Source organism: Jaculus jaculus, chromosome 1 (genome assembly GCF_020740685.1).
Source record: "Jaculus jaculus isolate mJacJac1 chromosome 1, mJacJac1.mat.Y.cur, whole genome shotgun sequence".
NCBI lineage: Eukaryota > Metazoa > Chordata > Mammalia > Rodentia > Dipodidae > Jaculus > Jaculus jaculus.
The window spans coordinates 147135900-147155231 of NC_059102.1; the positions used below are offsets into that span (position 1 = coordinate 147135900).

A 19332-nucleotide genomic window follows, 5' to 3' on the forward strand; every position below is an offset into this window, starting at 1 on the left:
CCTGGAAGAGACTCTGATCCTCACACACCATTGAACAGTGATAAAACCACACAATTGGGCTGGAGAGATGGCTTAGCGGTTAAGTTGCTTGCCTGCAAAGCCAAAGGACCCAGGTTCAACTCCCCAGGACCCACATAAGCCAGATGCACAAGGAGACACATTCATCTGGAGTTCGTTTGCAGTGGCTGGAGGCCCCGGAGCAACCATTCTCTCTACCTGCCTATTTCTGTATCTCTCTCTCTCTCTCTCTCTCAAATAAATAAATAAATAAATAATTTTTTAAAAGGGGAGCTGGAGAGATGACTTAGTGGTTAAGGCGCTTGCCTGTGAAGCCAAAAGACCTCAGTTTGATTCCCCAGGACACATATAAGCCAAATGCACAAGGTGGCACATGCATCTGGAGTTCGTTTGCGGTGGCTAGAAGCCCTGGCACATCCATTCTCTCTCTCTCTTCCTCTCTCCCTCTCTCAAATGAAAAGAAAACATTTGAAAAAAAAGACATAGGATTATTAATTCTGTTTGTATACAAAACAGTTATTTGCAATGAATGTAAAAGCATAAGCCACTTGTTTAAAAAAAAAAAAAAGGAAAGAAAAAAAACCACAGTCTGTTCAGGGAGGCAGAGCTGAGGAGAGTGGTGGTCCTCTCCCACATGGAAGTCTTGGCACAACACATGAGGGATCTCCTCTGAGGACAATGGTCGAGGAGAAGAGTTGGGGAGTACTGATGATGTAGGACAAATGACGGACCCCCCCAGAACACTGCTCTGGGGCCACTGACCTCCCCACACACTGTCTATCCTGCAAAGAGAGCAGAATCCACCACAGAAAACCAACCCTGAAGACTGCAAACCCAGCCCAAATATCTGCACTAGGCGTGTGGGGCGCCCTGGGCCTGTGTCACAGCCGCCCTTATGCCCTGGCGCACTCGCCCAGCCGCACACCCTCTGACCGGCTGGCTCAGCGGCCGTGCACTCCGGTCCAGATCTGACTTGCACTGTGCTGCTGTATATCGGAAGTCCCCTTGATAATGTGTGCATTTGCCCTTAATCCTCCTTTCCCAGAGCCATTTCGCCATCTAAAGCCTTTCACCATTAAGTCAGATGCCTCAGGCTTGATTTCAGGGCCTGACAGTTAACATCTCACCCTTCAGACCCGCCACTGCCAAGGGCTACCTCTCCAGAACGTTCTGTCAGCCCTGACTTAGCAAAGTGCAAGACATGAGGGGCCTATTATTCCATGAGGCCACACTATATGGTTTTAGTGGTTTTTTTTTTTTTTTCCTTCTCAAGATCTTTCATGAAAGATGGCAGTCCTTGAGTTGACCTACGGGTTGTTAAAATCTCAATCTACTGATTCTCTGCAGCGCTGGCTGTGCTCGGTTTGGGGTTGGCTGGGAGCTCCTGGTCCCAATAGGACTCCTGCGGGGTCCCCCAGCCAGGAATCCTGCATGTCCTCCTTTCCTGAAGGGGGTTCACTGATTAAAGACCCCAGGCCCGCCACAAGCCCCTGAATGTGACATCTGTCATCCTCACTCTCCTCCAACTCAAGAGAGCTGATGTGCAGGGCTGTGGGAAGCTGCCCAAGACAACACCCAGACTGCGGTCGATCCCAGCTTCCCCTGTCTTCCACACTGGCAGGAGGGTCCTGCAGGCTGGATACAGCATTCTGCCCGTCATTAAGTGTCCATAGCCAGGGTCCAGGTTGGGTAGAGGACGCAAGAGTGACAACAAGTTTTCTAGAGTTAAGCCTTGAAAGGTCAGACAAATAGGAGGAAGCAAAATGGGCCCCTCAGCCCCTAGGTATTTAAAGGTAAAAAGTGTGGGCAGGGAAGAAAGGATATAATAGTATAAACTTAAAAAAAAATAAATTAAGTTTTTAAAAATTCAAAATATGAACATATTGAAAACAAAACAAAAAAATGTCGTTTAACCCTCCTGGACACCCAGAATCTTGGCACATCTCCCTCCTACAGTCTATTGACACTGCCCTCCATGCTCTGCCCACAAGCTCCCCCAGGCCACTCTTCTCTCACCCCAATCCCCTGCTGCCCCTCCATCGGCCCCTCCCTCTCATATTTTCTGCAGCTGCCTCTGTGACTTCTTTGCTTCTCCCAGCCCTTCCGGAAACCCTGTGAAAAGAGTATCCAGGTTCAGGTTGCCAGAATGGGCCTCCTTCCTCCTTCCCAGCACATTCCCTGGGCTCCCCAGAGGCCCCTGGCAGCCGGGTACAGAGGTCTTATAGAGACAGGGCGAGGAGAAGAGAGGCATGTCTTTGTGTTCATTCACATCTGCTGATACTCCGCAGGGAAGGGGCTCACATGTTCCCCCAGAGTACTGAGCTTGGGCCCCTCAGGGCGTCACTCGACCATTCCCCTGACCCGACTGCCTCGTAAAGGGCAGCGGCGGCGGCCTGCAAGCCCTCCGCTGTAACCAGAAGCCAGAAGTGACACCAGTGTCCAAGGAAGACCCAAGGCCCTGCAGTGCTCAAGGGCTAAGTGTTACTGATGCTGTTTGTTTATTATGTACTGCCACCTGCTGGTCTGTGGTGGAACCTGCACCCAAGTGAGCGTTCTGACGCTGTATGGAGTGTTTCTAAAACCTACGAGGGAGTTTGTTACCAAGGAGAGACCCAAATTGTTCTATTTGCTACTCCCTGAAGTTCTGCAGGGGGCAAAAGCCCTCTAGATCTAGAGAGATCCTTGGTAAACTGAAGTTGCATGTCCCAGACAAGCTGCTGTCTTGCTGGCCTTGATCTCCTAGACACAAGATTAAACAGACAAATCTTTCGATTAGATTAGATTCCAAAAAGTTTTCCTTGTTTTTTTTTTAAATGGTTCATATTAATTGTACAAAATAATGGTTTTCATGATTCCATCTTCATATGTGTATATAATATACCTTAAGTATACTGACCTGGTTACTGTCCCACCTTTTCTTCCCAAGTAGTCCTACCCACTTCCACTCACATGTCTTTTGCTTGCTTGCTTGCTTGTGTTTTTTTGTTTGTTTATTTTTACTTATTTATTTATTTGAAAGTGACAGACAGAGACAAAAAGAGGCAGATAGAGAGAGGGAGAAAGAATGGGTGCGCCAGGGCCTCCAGCCACTACAAACGAACTCCAGACGCGTGCGCCCCCTTGTGCATCTGGCTAACGTGGGTCCTGGGGAATCAAGCCTCGAACCGGGGTCCTTAGGCTTCACAGGCAAGCGCTTAACCGCTAAGCCATAGGGTCTCGCTCTAGCTCAAAATAACCTGGAATTCACTATGTACTCTCAGGCTGGCCTCATGGTGATCCTCCTACCTCTGCCTCCTGAGTGCAGGGATTAAAGGCATGCACCACCGCACCTGGCAATTTTTTAATTTTTATTTTACTTTTTTAAAAAAAAAAAAATCTAGACTCTCTTTGATGGTGAATCTCTGTTGTTAACCTGAAAAATTTAGAATTTCCATGGAAATAAACATCTGGGAATGTCTGTGAAGACTTTTCTATATTAGATTAATTGAGGTAGGAAGACTCACACTAACTGTGGGTGGGTGGCACCATCCCCTGGGCTAGGGTCCTGGGCTGAATAAAAAGGAGGATGGAAGCTGAGCACTGAATTCATCACTCTCTGCTTCCTCACAGCAACGAGAAAGTAACTAACACACCACACATGAGAGATCATATTCCATATTTGTTTGAGTCTGGCTTGTTTATGTTATCGTGATGATTGCCTGTTCCTTCCATTTTTCAATAAATGGCATTATTTCATTCTAATTTATAATCATTCAAGTCTATTATCTTCATTGCATATTAACAGCTGGATAGTGTTTTATTTTTTTCCCCAAGTCCAGAAAAGTACACTGGACCTGGGCTCTTGCCAATTACAGGAACCCTCTTGCAATGCTCAGCCCCCAAAGAGTGGCTACCCACTTTCTGCCACTCGGTCCTCTGCCATGGCCACTCAGGCAAGAAGCAAAGATGACCAGCATGCCTGCCATTCGGTAGCAGAGATGCCAATTGTGGACATCTCACTTTGTCTAGTGATATTTTACATGAAGAAGAAAAAAAAAAGACCCCTCAAGCCCAGGCATTCTTCTCTAAATAAGCAGAACTTCACCTAGGGAAATAACAAGACTTGTCTAGCTGTTCTTGAAATGAATCTTCCTATCTTATCTGGGAAGGCAAGACCTGGACTGTCTGAAGACATAGCACACTGGCTGAGTGCATGCCAAATAGCAGAGCCCAAGGACTGAGGCCGTCCTTCCGCTCTGAGCATGCAGTTCGTAGGCAGTTATTTCTCCCACACCTTACAGGCAGTGGGGATGCTGTTGCCCTGGTGATCTGTGGGAAGCAAGTGGGCCACGGTGGGGAAAACGGGAAACGGAGCAGTGAGCCCAGCACCCTACGTGAGCTTCTGTAAGGACATGTGTGCGCTGGTCTGAGCATATGTTCGTCCTAACCCACATGTTAATGTTAATTCATATAATCATGAGGGCAGTAGTGAGAGTGCTGTCTTCCAGATTGGGAAACAGAGGCCCAGAAAGGTGAAGCCACTTGCTTAGGGCCACAGAGCTAACAGCCGGTGGAGCTGGCTCAGATCTGAGGGGATTCAGTGAAACTCTGCGCTCTGCCACCCCCGCGGAAGGACTGCACAAGGTGAGGGCACAAGGCCCGCATTTTGCCACTCTTTGCTCTTCCCCTGCAGCCTGTGCCCTGGGAGCCGGTTGGCCTTGCAGCTGGAGTACCATACTCCTGAAAGAACGCAGTTGTTCCCTGCTCAGTCTCCCTGTGGGGCCGGTCCAGAACAAACCTAAGATGCTTGGATCAAGCTTTCCTGGGTGGGATGTGAAGGATGGCCTGACTCCTTTGCTGTCCTCCCCACTCCCCTCTTCTGACTCGGCTGGCCTTGTTGACCAGCTCCATGAGTGGCAGATGTGGGTTCCGGGACTTCTGAGGCTAGGTTCTTGGTAACCCTGCAGCTTTTCCCCACCCTCCTACTCGACCCCCACTGCCCTCTCCTCCCCCGCCCCAGAGTGCTTGAACTCGGGGGAAGCCGGGCGTGGTGTAAGAAGTCCCAGAAACCTGCAACTGCCACACCGTGAGGAAACCAAGCTGTTAGCTGTCCTAAGCTTGTCATCCTAGGCACAAGGCACAGAGATGAGAACTTGGGTCAGGCACAAGGAGGGAAAGGAGGGGCAGATAAAGGCCCCAAGGGGCTCTCGTCAGCAGCTCAGACCATGCCAGCTAACCCCAAGTTAGCCCAGAGCAGTGGCAAGCCCGCCCTGCCCCAATTCCTGCACTGAGTCAGGAGCGTGTCTAGCAAGGCTCCACCACACGGCACTGTGAGCCAGCTTGTTGCTCAGCTCCTTACTCACTGCACTAGATGGAGGCCAGCTCCCACTTGTCGCAGACACCGGGCATCTGAAGCTGGCTGCAGTCACAGGAGAACAATGAGACACCAAAACTTCCACACATGGAATATGCCTGTGTCGGTACTGATACCGTGAGGGTGGCGGTGGCAGTCGCTATGAATCACGGTAGTGAGTCATCAACACTCGGTGGTACACCAGGCACTGAGCCGGAAGTTTCATTGCCAGGTGTCCACTGCGTACAAAAGGTACCAATGACATGGTGAAAGCTCACATGACAAACGGGGAACCTGAAGTCCTGAGATGGAAAGTGGATTGCCCAAGGCCACAGAGCTTGGGCATGACAGTCTCGGGGAACTCAGCCCATGTGATTCTGGTGAGCAAACCCTAACCAGAGTTGCTACCATCTCGACCAATGGGAGGTGGCCATCCCTCTAGAAACCTTTCAGACCACGCACGACCTCCTGCTACCTGCCTCCTCCTCCTCACCTACATAGATACACGTAACAGAGGGTGGAACCTGGGACCCCGGTACCACAGGACAGACCTTCCTGGTACTGTCCACAGTACAGGGGGCCTGGGTCAGTTGTCATCTGCCCACTCTGCTGCTCACAGGAGTTATCTGATCTACCCTCACGGACCATGCTCTGTCTGGGACTAGGTACTGAGGAATGGCTCGCCCAGCCCCACCCACCGTCAGGGCAGACTTGGCCAGGCTACCAGAACAGACATGGGAAGGTTCTGGAATATGGAGTTTCTCTGACCTCCCAGGAATCCACTCATGTCCAGCAGGATAAGAGGAATCTGAGTCTGGCTGTCAAGGTCAGGAACAGAGTGGCGAGCAGGAGGACCTCCCCCACCTTGCCTCCTTCCAGCCCAGGACCCAGGGAGGGAGGGCCAGGCACCATCTCTCTGCTTAGGGAAGCTCTTTCCTCACCTCCCACCCCCCCATGTCACTCAGTGCCCACCCTTCCAGTACCCTCTTTACCCAGTGTCTCCTGTCACCAAGTGTCCCTTACTGCCCTGATGCCACTCAACGCAGCACAGACAGGTGCAAAATTGCAAGCTGTGTCCTTGAACTTCCCTTCCTCTGTATCCAACAAGACTTCACTAGGTTCCTTTGCACAGAGAAACGTCCAAGCTGACTTCTAGGTGACAAGCTCCTGCAGGGTGCATGTCCTCAGCGTGGGTCTGAAGGTATTAGAGGCCACAGGAGGCCGAGGTAAGGGCCATCTCCATACCACAGTTCAGGCCTCTGCAGGCCTCACTCCCAGCCCTTTGAGAAAGAAGTGATGTCATTCCCTGTCAGAGGACATTCACCAAGGGAAAAGGGGGTTGCTAACTGCACCAGCCTTGGGCAGAGACCAGGGAGGGAGGCATGGGAAGGGGACTTGAATGTAGCTCGAGCCATGCCACGGGCTGCCCAGACAGCTGCACCGGGGAGCTTCTGCCTGGAGGAGCAGGCTGGGCCTCCGGGTCAGGCCTGTCGAGGACAATTTCACAGCTGAGTGCACCGCAGGTTTCTCTCTTCTCTGAGGCCGACTTGGCTGCCTCTGGAGAGGGAGATGTTTCCAGAAGCTGTGCTCAGAGCAGAGCAGGAGGACATCTTATGCTCCCGGGCTCTCCTTGGACTTCCTAGAAACATCTGGATTGGTTTGGTTTGGTTTTCAAGTGGATGCCTGATAACGGAGCATGCTCTCAATGAACTTCCAGTGTGCAGGAAAAACCGAAGTTGCTCCCGTGATGCTGAGAAAACGGCCCCATGTAAGCTGTCAGGCTTCTGTTCCTGCTGTGCCCATTCTTGGTGTGGTGAGAAGTTTGTTAAATAGATGCATGAACGAATCAAGCATCCCCAACTGCCTCAGTTTCTCCAGTGGACTAGCCATTGAGTGGAAAGCTTCGTGACTGTTGGGTGCCAAATACTGCCCGTCCAGCAGGTATCAGTTTGATAATGTACAAAGACAGTGTGCGCTTTGGCAATGAAAAATCTAGTTTAAAAAAAAAAAAAAAAGAGATGGGCTCCCATGGGGCATGAACCTGTTGATGAAGGTGGGAGGGGGCTGCATCTTGACTCCCTTTATAGAACCTTCCTCATTAACAGGCCCTCGGGCCCTCTGAATGCAAATGGCACTTTTATACCTGTGGCCCTGTTTGGCTAGCCTGGCCTGCTTCTTTCTCCCCGGCTGAGAAAGACTCCTATCTATTTTCCATAAGGAAATCTTTGTAGCAGTCCCAGTGGAAAAGTCAAAAGTTTGATTTGAGAAAAGGAGCTACTTCAAAAGCATTGTCAGTCGGAGGTGAGGCTCCTTGAGAATGCATACATTACAGGGGGCATCCATTAATTCACCCCCAGGCCACCCTCCAGCGGGGCCTCTGGTTAGGGGGTGCTGGGGGACACATGCCGACATAGCTGGGGGAGGCAGCTTGAAGACAACCCATGTTGAATAAAATAGTAAATTAATGTGTTTATGACTTGCTGCTTGGACTTGGACTTCGAGTGTGTGTGTGTGTGTGTGTGTGTGTGTGTGTGTGTGTGTGTACGCAGAAAAATGAAAGAAAAATGTAGAGGGTTTTTTTTTCCCAATAATAAAAAGGGAGTTGCTCTGTGGGGCCCCTAAAGCTTGTGAAAAATTAAACTCGACGGATTCAAACTGTCCTATTTCCACTTCAAAAGGGAAGAGGCACTGAGCTCTTCCCAACTTAGCTTCAAACGCCCAGCACCCTAGAAAGTTTCTGTAGAAAAATAAAGGCTGCTGTTCCCCCAAGCACTGTACCGGTTACTGTGCCCACTGTCTCTCCCTCCACTAATTATACCCCTGTGAGTCTATTAATCAACTGGTAAATTATTTAGAGAGGCCCGCGCTGCCTTCAGCGAGTACAAACACACCACACGCGAAGGCTGCTGGTAGCGGCTGAGTCCCCCGGGGTCCCCCTCCGCGGGAAGACAGCTTGCAGCTCGCCGGCCTGTGCGCTCTAAACAAGAAACAGCATCCGCTTACCTCCTCAGATGGGGAGGTTTACTGGGCCTTTCAACTGCGCAACTCTTTGCAAGTTTTTAACAAAAGAGGAGAGTGGCCTATTGTTGGCTCTTTAGTGTGTATTTAGTGATGAGAATATTAATTCCCCCTTAAAAAAAAAAAAAAAAGAAAACGCTTTGGCTGGGCTCTGATCCGGGCCCACCTGGGACCTGGACTCGCAGAAGGCTCGCAGAATCACTCAGAATCAGCCCAGTTTGGGTTCTGCTGGCTGGTTTTGCCAGAGTGTATCAGTATCTCAAATCTCTCTCGAGTCTCCCAGCTCTGTTCAGGGTCTGTGAGGTCATAAGGGACCTGGCAGGCAGAAATATTTGGGAAGGATGCAAGGAAAGGAATGTAGGGAACACTTGGTAATGATCTGTCTTCCATGTTATCTTTCCCCCATACCAAGACTGTCCTTTTTAGGAGAAAATTGCTGCATCAGTTAAATAGTTACAGTCTCACCTGGAAGCAAGCGCATGTCTGGGGTGTGCCAAGGAATGTGGGCCTTCCTCTAGGTGCTGAGTAGCTGGCAGGAGAGTCAGAGCGCTGCACAACATAACTGAGGTTGTGGTGATGGCTGTTGGGTTTTCCAGGACAGACTGCAGAAGGGAACACCAGAGCCCAGTTCCAAAAGGCCCGGTGTGGGGACACCTCTTGGCTGGCTGGGTCTGATGGGACCAAGAATGCTACAGGCAGCTCAAGATGAACATTCCCCGTGCCCAGAGCAAAGACTGAAGCCAACAAGGGCAAGGCTGCTCTTTCGGTTGCTTTTAATTTCCTCTCTGGGTAGCTGTTCTCCAGCAAAAGCCCAAGTGACATGTGAAAAGGAGACCAATTACCACGATGTGGGGTGGACATAACTCTCCCCCCTGAACTGGGGAGGTGGTGGCATGTCACTAATTACACCCACAGTCTGGAAGTGGGTTACATGCAAAGAGATGTCAATACATACCTTTCCCCAGCTAGGTGAGTTGAGGCTTCATGTTAAGTGACACGCAGAGTAGACACTCTGGGGGTGGGAGGGGACAGTCAGTGGCTACTTTTCTGGGGAATCTTTTCCCCTCTGGAATTCAGAAGCCCCACGAACAGCCCTTTGGTGGGAACAAAGCTGAGGGATGGAGCTACACGCATCGCTTGGAGCAAAGAGAATTGAGACCTTATAGCTTCCTTGCTTATTTGGGGGAAAACAACAGCACACATTGTGGCTGACATAGTGGTCAGGGAGACAGTCCCTGCCAATAATCTCATTCTAAATGATACAGAAATGGCTGGGAACTCATCTTCCCCCAAAGTCCAGAATCATACTGACTTGCTTCTTACGCAGACAAAAGTGCCAGGAGCTTCCCTGCAATGAAGGCGACATGACTGACACTCAACCCCGCTTGTCGGATGCAGACCGAGCCCTGTCGGTTTTAATGGAGGCTGCCTGTATAAAGAACGCCACATGTGGGACCCTGGGGAATAAATTTGTTCTGTTTGCCGAGTCAGAACGAGTCGAGGAGGTCAGACCTGTATATTTCAAAGTCCAGAGAACAGATTAAGCACCTCCCCATCTATCCCTCTGTCCACGAGAATGTTGCCAAGAGCTAGGATCAAGAGACTGAAGATAAGACTGGGGCCCAGAATCCTTTACCCAGAAAATTTGGAAAGATGGAAAAATAGCATGCTTATTAATTTTGCCCCTGATTTAAATAAAGGGGTGTTGGCAGCAACTGGGAGGACAAACCCAGAACATAACCAAGTCTGTGGGGGTCACAGCTAGCCCAGTAAGGGATACAAGAAGAAGGGGCTCGGTGAGAGGAAAATGACATCTGGGTCTACTAGGCCAAGGCAGAGACAGTAGCAATGAGGACACAGCAGCAGCAGAACTGTGAGGGTCTCAGCTGAGCAGATCCAAGGTGAGTAGAGAGAAGGCCCTGTTTGTTGTGCCAGGAAGGCCTATTGATGAGAAAGGCGGCCAGGAGGCCAAGAGCCGGGTGCCTGGGTGGAGCAGAGTGCTTAGAGACAACAACAGACATGTTTCCTATTCAGGTTGTCTGGCTGGGGTTGCTGAGGATGGGGTTTCTATGCTGGGGGAGGAGGAGTCTCAGGCATTGATAAATTAGCTCAGAGAGGGCTGGAGAGATGGTTTAGCAGTTAAGTGCTTGCCTGTGAAACCTCAGGACCCCAGTTAGTGGCTCAACTCCCCAGGACCCACATTAGCCAGATGCACAAGGGGGCGTATTTGTCTGGAGTTCGTTTGCTGTGGCTGGAGGCTCTGGCACGCCCATTCCCCCCCCCCCCTCTCTCCCCCCTCCCTCCCTCCCTCCCTCCCTCCCTCCCTCTTTCTCTCTCTGTCTGTCACTCTCAAATAAATAAAAATGAACAAAAAAAATTTAAATTAGCTCAGAAGTGCCAGGGGCCTCTCACTAATGATGATGTCTATCTGACTTTTGTTTTCAATCTTGAGACAGAGTCTTATGAAGCCTAGACCAATTGCAAACTTACTATATAGCCACAACTGGTCTTGAACTCCTGGTCCTTCTGCCTCTGGCTCCTAAGTGCTGGGATTACAGGCATGTGGGATTACCATGCCCACCAAACTCTTTGTCATTATGATACTCTCTGGCTGGTTAGCCAAGCTCCCCACACCTTGGAGGCCCTGATGCAACTGGTGAAAACCCAGAATCTGGTCCTTCCACATGCCCAAGGTGCTCGTGGCACCTAGAGCAGTGGTATTGGGATTGCACTTTACAATCTGAAGAGGGGCATCTAAGTGCCTCACTGGCCCCCAAAAGGGAGAGAGGAGCAGCCATGGTTTATCTCTTCTGAAAGATCTCAAAGGGTGATGGTGCCCAAACCTGACCTCGAGCATTTGGGAAGGACCTCCTGACGCAGTGTGAGGAAGACGCCCTTCTATTGCTGTCTTGAGCCAGGTCTGGGGGCCCATTTCCCTGGCCCTACTATCAGGATGTAGTCATTTTGGGTGGCTTTTCCTAGGCCTGTGACATCTGACCCCAACCCATATCTCCACTTGCTGGTCCCAAATGACGCTGCACCAGCTACTCTAGGACTGCCTCCTCATGGGGCCAGGACTCGGGAAGGGGGAAGAACTGTAGCTCATCGCTGTCCCTAAACCTGAATGGCAGCCCACCTGTGGGCAAGAGGACCCCTGAGTTATAGATGCCACTGACCCTCTAGGTTGCCAATGACAGTTATGCAGAGAGAAGCAGTTTCCTGGTCCATCTGACCTTTCCTTCAAAACTGAATTCTTGGGTTGGAGAGATGGCTTAGCAGTTAAGGTACCTGCCAGCAAAGTCTAAAAACTCATGTTCCAATATCCAGGTCCCACATACACCAGATGCACAGTGATGCAAGTGTGCAATGTTGCACATGAACACAAAGGGGGGGTTGCATGCGTCAGGAGTTCATTCGCAGCAGCTGAAGGCCCTGGTATGCTCTCTCTCGCTCTCTCTTTCTCAAAAAAAGTTTTAAAAAGATGGGCATGGTGGTATACTTTTTTTTTTGTTTGTTTATTTGTTCTGTTTTTTGAGGAAGGGTCTCACTCTGGTCCAGGCTGACCTGGAATTCACTCTGTAGTCTCAGGGTGGCCTCGAACTCATGGAGATCCTCCTACCTCTGCCTCCCGAGTGCTGGGATTAAAGGCGTGCGCCACCACGCCCAGCAGTAGTACACATTTTTAATCCTAGCACTTAAGAGAAAGATGGGAGGATCTCTGTGAGTTCGAGGCTACACTGAGACTACATAGTGAATTCGAGGTCAGCCTTGGCTACAGTGGGATCCTACCTCAAAAAACATAAACAGAAAGAACCAAAAAGCTAAATTCTGCGAAGAACCTTCCAGTGACCTTCTTGCCCCAGCAGGTGGAAAATGGCCCTGTCAGCCTAGGTGGTTGCCAAGGCCTCCTGTGTGAGCCCCGAGTGTTGGTTGGCTTAGTTTCTCCGCGGCCCACTAATGAGGCCCTGAGTGGTGGCAAATGGAAATGCGTTCCTTGTTATCCCTGTGAGATCAGGGTTAGCGGGACGACAGAATTTATTGCTTTTGTTGGGAAGATATATGTTGATTGTTGTTGTTGTGTCTTTAATTTTGTAGGAAGAGCAAAACTATAGTGCGACATAGTCTAAATAAACACAAGGCAGTGAAGAAATAAATTAGCACAAAACACTGAGGAGAGAAGCTGTCTGGAGAAATGTGTGCTCAGTCTCCATGTCCCCACCACCACCACCAAACCCCAGACCACAACATAATCAAAACCTATCATACAGGTCCCTGCTAAAGGGCTGCCTTGGGTTTTTTTGTTTTTGTTTTTTTGTGAATGAACCTGCTGAAGTATAGCTGGCCCTGCTTGGGCCCAAGGAAATTGTCTTCTTAAGAGGAGGTAACTAACCATTGCTCAAACCTACCCTCAAATAATTTCAGTGAGTCAAACTTATGGCACCCACACCTAGTGAGAAGAGCAGGAGAAGAGAACTGGAAGGCTAAGTGTTTCAGGACCCTATAAAGAAGAAACAGCCAACATTCTAGGAGGACCTTGTAGGTGGACAGGATATGCCACAACACCTGAGAAGTGAAGGGCTGAAACCAGTTGCCGTGTTCTTCCCCTACAACTCTGAAACTACAAAACTAGAACGTGACTTGGGCGCATAGATAAGATATAGAATACAGGTACAAGAGAACCAGTGGGGCCTGGAGAGATGGCTTAGCAGTTAAGGAAGGTACTTGTCTGCGAAGCCTAGAGACCTAGGTTCAATTCCCCAAAACCCACCTAAGCCAGATGGACATGGTGGCCCATGCATCTAGAGTTCGTTTGCAGTAGCTACAGGCCCTGGCATGCCCATTCTCTCTCTCATAACTAAATGAAAAATAAAGGAAACCAAAGGGAAAATTAAGTAACATGTTTATGTAAAGAGCAGTATCAAAGGAATTAAGACAAAAAGTACCTTCATTGAAAGATGAGGGTTAGGGATGTTAGGGTAGAGGGTTTGCCTAGCATGTGTAGTGCTAGGTTCCACCCCAACACTTCAGTAAATAAATAAAAGCAAACTAATAGTAAAAATTGGATAAAGAGAAACACTAGTCAATAAGCCAAGGCAATTCACAAAAAATGAAATACATATGATTGATTATCAAAATACATTAAACCTTACCAAACTCACTAGTAATCAAAAGACCACAATTAAAAACAAGTTTTTCAAAAAGGCTGAGAAGATATCACAGTGGTTAAAGGCACTTGTTTGTAAAGCTTGCTAGGCTGGTTCAATTCCCCAGTACCCATGTAAAGCCAGATGCACACCTGAAGTTTATTTGCAGTGGCTAAAGGCCCTGGCACACCCATTCTCTATCCACTTCTCTCTCTCTCTCTCTCTCTCTCTCTGCTTGCAAATAAATAAATAAAATCTTTTAAAAAAATAAGTTTTGAACTGGAAAGATGGTTGAAAGTGCTTGCTTTCAAAGCCTGACAATCTAGGTTTGATTCCCCCAGTAGCCAGATGTACAAAATGGGGCATGTATTTAGAATTCATTTGCAGTGGCAAAATGCCATGGCCATTCTCTCTCTTTCTCTTCCTACTTACAAACAAAAATACTGAAAGTCATTTTTGTAAAAACTCTTCTGTTGGAGCCAGGCATGGTGGCACACACCTTTAATCCCAGCACTCAGGAGGCAGAGGTAGGAGGATCACCATGAGTTCGAGGCCATCCTAAGACTACATAGTGAATTCCAGGTCAGCCTGAGCTAGAGTGAGACCCTACCTCGAAAACAAAAAACAAAACATCAAAAAACAAAACAAAAAAAAAAAAAAACTACCTCTTCTGTTGGTCAAATAGCAGCAGAGGAATACCGCATTGGTCCTAGGCAATGGAGGACAGCAGCCAACATTCTTTCCCAGAGCCTAAGCAATCTGGTTATTCAGGGCTTCTGACCTGCAGAACTATAAGAAAATAAATCTGAATTCTTTAATTTTTTTCTTTTTTAAATAAATATTTTTACTTTTATGTATTTATTTGAGAGAGAGAGAAAGAGGGAGAAAACAGGTACACCAGGGCCTCCAGTCACTGCAGATGAATTCTAAACACATGAGCCATCTTGTGCATCTAGCTTATGTGGGTCCTGGGGAATGAAACCTGAGTCCTCTGGCTCTCCAGGCAAGCACCTTAACTGCTAAGCCATCCCTCCAGCCCATCTGTATTCTTTTCAACCACTCAATCTGTTATAGCAGCGATAGTAGACAAATGTACTGGAAACAGCCAGAGATTTCCAGAAGATGGAGGAGGCCAGCACACTGGCACAGAAACGTACGTCAGGACAGCATTCCATATCCCGTCGTTGCGGGTATGGTCTTTGGCCCAGCCCCTCAGTGTGTCCTAAGATGATCAGGGAGGAGTGCAAGCTTATGCATAAGAGAAAATGTGCTCAGTACTACCAAAGGAGTGTGACCTTGGAAATCACTTGGATATTTACTTTTTGTAATTTTATTTATTGGGAAACATTTTCAGCCATGCAGAGGCATTGCAGGACTACATGAAGGACTCCTGAGCACCCTCCATCCAGCAAGACTTCCTATTAATACTGCCTCCTTGGCTTGGTCACGGTCTGTCTCTGACCCCCCAGGAGCTTACTAGCAGGGAGTTTGGCTTCCCCATAGTTGTGAATAGTGAGCCATGGGACAGAAAAGCAAAGCCTATTGAAGCTTTGTCCATTCACTTATTTCACCAGTCTGCAGGGCATGTATGACCTGGGTGGGGGACTAAGCCTGAGGACGGGCACATCAGGCGCTCCACCACAGCAGCTGCTCCTCTGCAATCCCAGCAACCCGTGGTCCTCCTCACGGCCTCCGCTCCTGCAGGGACTTCTATCTACATCTCGGGCCTTTCAGCGGTACCTGGGGGTGGGGTTCTTGGAGACATGTGGCTGGTGAGGACAGTACTGGAAACTGAACCAGACCCGGGAAGTACCAAAGCTCTCGGGTGGTCCCATGCCTCTTGCCTTGGCCTTGTTGTGGGCACCATCATGGTACCTTGGGCATGGGCCCACCCACCCACCTACCGCAGCACGTTGGGTTTCATAGAGCCTGCTCTACCTGACTTGAACTTCACTCTGGGCTCTTAGGCAGCTTACAGGGGACTTGGGGGAGTCAGGCCAGCTCAGGGAGTCTTTTCAGCTGTTCCCATGTGGTTCCTCATTACCTGACTCTACCTAGAAAATAGCAGATGCCAACAAGCATCTTGCTGGCAGGATGTCCCAGTCACTGTGCACCCAGAATGGCCACTTTGTTTGAGGTCCACTTCCTTCCTGATAAGGACATGGTGTCAGTGGGGGTCACTGAGCTGGCAAGGCTATGTAGAGGCAGTCCAGCCTTTCATGCAAGAGAGGAAGATGCCCTGGGGAAGCCACACACTCACTAGACTGCTTGTGTGGTCTCAGCAGCTCAGGGCCCTCCGTGTGGCTTATCTGTCACCTTGGAAACAGCTGGACTAGATAGAGTGAGGTCAAAGGTACCCTTCTTGGGGGTCAGATCCAGGCATGCTTTTAGACTGTAGACAACAGGAGGCGTGAAAAAGCTCTCTGATCCTGTTTTGCCATCAAGCCTTCATTTGCAAAATCACCTGCTGGCTTCTGGCAGTCATCCCACACATCAAATGACACGGGAGCTCCCTGGCTCTGGATGTCAAGTGCTACCAGTTGTGAAAAGCAAATCTTTCTGAGAAATGAAAACATTCCAAACCACCCGTGACAATGTCACCACGTCCACAGGCTCACCTTGGTTGGGATCAGGCATGGACTCTAAGCAGCCTTACCAAGGAACGAGCCATAGTGCTTCTGTCTCCACAAACGCCCAGTTCCCCTTTCCCTGACCTTGAGCCCCAAGATGTGCACAGCAGTTCCGCAACCACCACCTCAGCCTTCCAGGAGGTGTGGCCTACCTGCCATCTGCTTTTCAAAGAAGGGCCGGATGACCACTCCAAAAGGTGTCTTGTCTGCCACGGCCTCTTTCAGCAGTTTCCCACAGCAGACTGAGGGAGAGAGGAACAGGAGACACAGTTAAATTTTAACTAGAAGAAAGGATGAGAAAGAAGAAACTGCAGTGCATGCTGACTGCCGAGGGGGAGGAGGTCACTGAAAAAAATATAAAAGGGTTCTGTGTGTGGGTGTGTGTCCAAGAGAAAGTAAATATTGAAAAAAAAGGAGCTCAGAAATAAAAAGAGAGGAGGATGCAAAATGAAAAGGAATGCATTTGGCAAAGAATGTATTAAAAATGAACGGTGAGGGAAGACACTAACGAGCTTGTTGCCAACAGGGAGACTCCAGAGGGGCCCCGGCTGCACCAGGAACTGCTGAAGGAACTTGGCTTTCTCTGAACCACAGTGGGGGATTCACACACATGGGGAGACCTGCTGCGTTTGTGGTCACCATGTTTTCACATGGGGAGGGTGTCAAGTATGGTGTATGCCTTGAGCCCTTGCAGCCAGTAAGGTATACCAGCATGATGGATGATGGGTCCACAAAGAGACCAGTAGATTTGCCGAATGACCTAACTCATAATTAAAGGCTCCATGTGGGAGTCAGCCGGTGGTTGTGCTGTCCGACTCGGGTGTACATCTCTGACGGTAGGGGACATTTTCTGTCATTTTCTGCACAGCCTGCATGGGGGAGAGGTTGGCCAGTGGGAGGGAGCTGAATCAATGAACCCAGGCTCCCATCTTCCAAAGCCAGGAGGTTTAAGCTGTCTTATCATGAGTTGTGCCATCTTGGTTTTCTAAATATTTTATTTATTTTATTTAAGAGATGGGGAAGGGAGAGAGAGAAAGAGGCAAATAAAGAATGGGCACATCAGGAGCCCAGGAAAGAAAAGCTACTGGGAAACTGTGGACCTAAGGGAATCCATAGAGTCCAGAGATGTGGGCAGCCTGATGGCCAGGGGAGAGACCTTACCAGGCAGTTAGCTGAGCCTCCCCCTTTGGGAGCCTGCACCTTCTCAAAATTTGGGAATAAATGTCAGCACAGTCAACTGCAGTAGATTCCACAGTATACAATTCACTCTCAGCGTGAGCACCAAAGTGTCCAGCATGCAAAAGAGTATTATTGGACAATAGAAAAGTCAGTCAGAAGAACACAAACTTCTGCCAGGAGAGGAAATGGGCCACAGAATGGAATCAAGGGATGGCACAAATGGTCAGAATTGGCCTTAAAGGAAAAGACAGTTAACCTGGTGAAGAGATGGAGACCTTCAACAGACAAGTGGAAACCATAAAAAGAGAACGAGGGGGCTGAAGTGATGACTCAGTGGTTAAGGCACTTGCCTGCAAAGCCTGACGACCTGGGTTCCCTTCCCCAGACCCCATGTGAGCCAGATGCACAGTGACGCATGCATCTGGAGTTCATTTGTAGCAGCTAGAGGCCCTGGTGCGCCCATTCTCTCTCTCTATCCATCTTCCATCTCTCTCTACTTGCGAATAAGTAATTAAAATATAAAAATATTTTCAAAAAGAGAACGAGGTGGAAATCCTGGAACTGGGAAATACAGTACCTTAAGTGAAAAGAGTAACGCATGAGCAGTGACCAGTTGATCGAAAGACAAGAAAGCAAGCAACAGAAGAAAAACTGAGCAGAGAACAGGAGAAAGGACAGGAAGAAAGGGCAATGGTGATCAGTGTGACATATGTATCATTGCAGTCCCAGCAAACAGAGAGAAGAGGGAAATATTTAAAAAAAAAAAATTTAGCCGGGCATGGTGACACACGCCTTTAATCCCAGCACTCAGGAGGCAGAGGTAGGGAGATCACCGTGAGATCGAGACCACCCTGAGGATAAATAGGGGATTCCAGGTCAGCCTGGACCAGAGTGAAACCCTACCTCGAAAAACAAAAACAAAACAAACAAAATAATTTGAGCTAGGCGTGGTGGCACACACCTTTAATCCCAGCACTCAGAAGGCTGAGGTAGGAGGATTGCCGTGAGTTCCAGGCCACACCCTGAGGCTACATAGTGAATTCTAGGTCAACCTGAGTTAAAGTGAGACCCTATCTTGAAAAACAAAACAAACAAACAAAAAAGAATGAGAGTTAGGTAGATTGCTCAGTGGTTAAAGGTGCCTATTTGCAAAGCCTGCTGGCCCAGGTTTGATTCCCCAGTACCTACATAAAGCCACGTTCACAAAGTGGTGCATACATCTGAAGTTTTTGTTTGTTTTTTGAGGTAGGGTCTTACCCTAGCCCAGGCTGACCTGGAATGCACTATGTAGTTTCTGGGTGGCCTCAGACTCACGGCGATCCTACTACATCTGACTCCCAAGTGCTGGGATTAAAGGCGTGTGCCACCATGCATGGCTTTCCATCTGAAGTTCTTTTTCAGTGACAAGAGGTGCTGACATGCCCATATTCATTTTCTCTCTCTCTCTTATAAGTAAAAAAAAAAAACAACTTTTTTTTTTTTTTAATTAGAGGGCTAGAAAGATGGCTTAGTGATGAACGTTTTTGCCTGCAAAGCCAAGGGACTCAGGTTCTATTCCCCAGGACCCACATAAACCAGATGCACAAGGTGGCACACATGTTTGGAGTTCATTTGCAGTGGCTGGATGCCCTGGCGTGCCCATTCTTTCTCTCTCTCTCTCTCTCTCTCTCTCTCTCTCTCTCGCTTTCTCTCTCTCTCTCTCTCCCTGCCTCTTTCCCCCTCTGTTAAATAAAAATTTAAATTAAAAAAATTGGAGAAAATAGTAGCAGCAGAATTTCAGGTTTAGTGACAAAGACTTTCTCACAAATCTGAGTACTGTGCAGCGTGAACACAAAGTAAGCTACCCCTTTATACGTAGTCAAATTGCTAACTGCTAAAGAGAGAATCATAAAAGCAGCCAGAGGGAGAGAAGAGAGGTTTCATATGGAGGGTAACAACAATACAAAAAGGTACTCTCTGAGCTCTCATCAGAAGAAATGCAAGCCAGAAGACGACAGAATGACATCTTTAA

The 19332-nt window shown here is 48.7% G+C and overlaps 1 protein-coding gene across 3 annotated transcripts in view; it reads right to left on the reverse strand.

The window, feature by feature from the left end:
• Ak8 (adenylate kinase 8) overlaps window positions 1-19332 on the reverse strand; it is a 160851-nt gene that overhangs the window by 72169 nt on the left and 69350 nt on the right. For all 3 annotated transcript variants that reach the window (XM_045158067.1, XM_004653834.2, XM_045158077.1), the window contains one exon: window positions 16295-16384. In XM_045158067.1, coding sequence (XP_045014002.1) covers window positions 16295-16384 — 90 coding nt within the window. The remainder of the gene's footprint in view (window positions 1-16294; window positions 16385-19332) is intronic.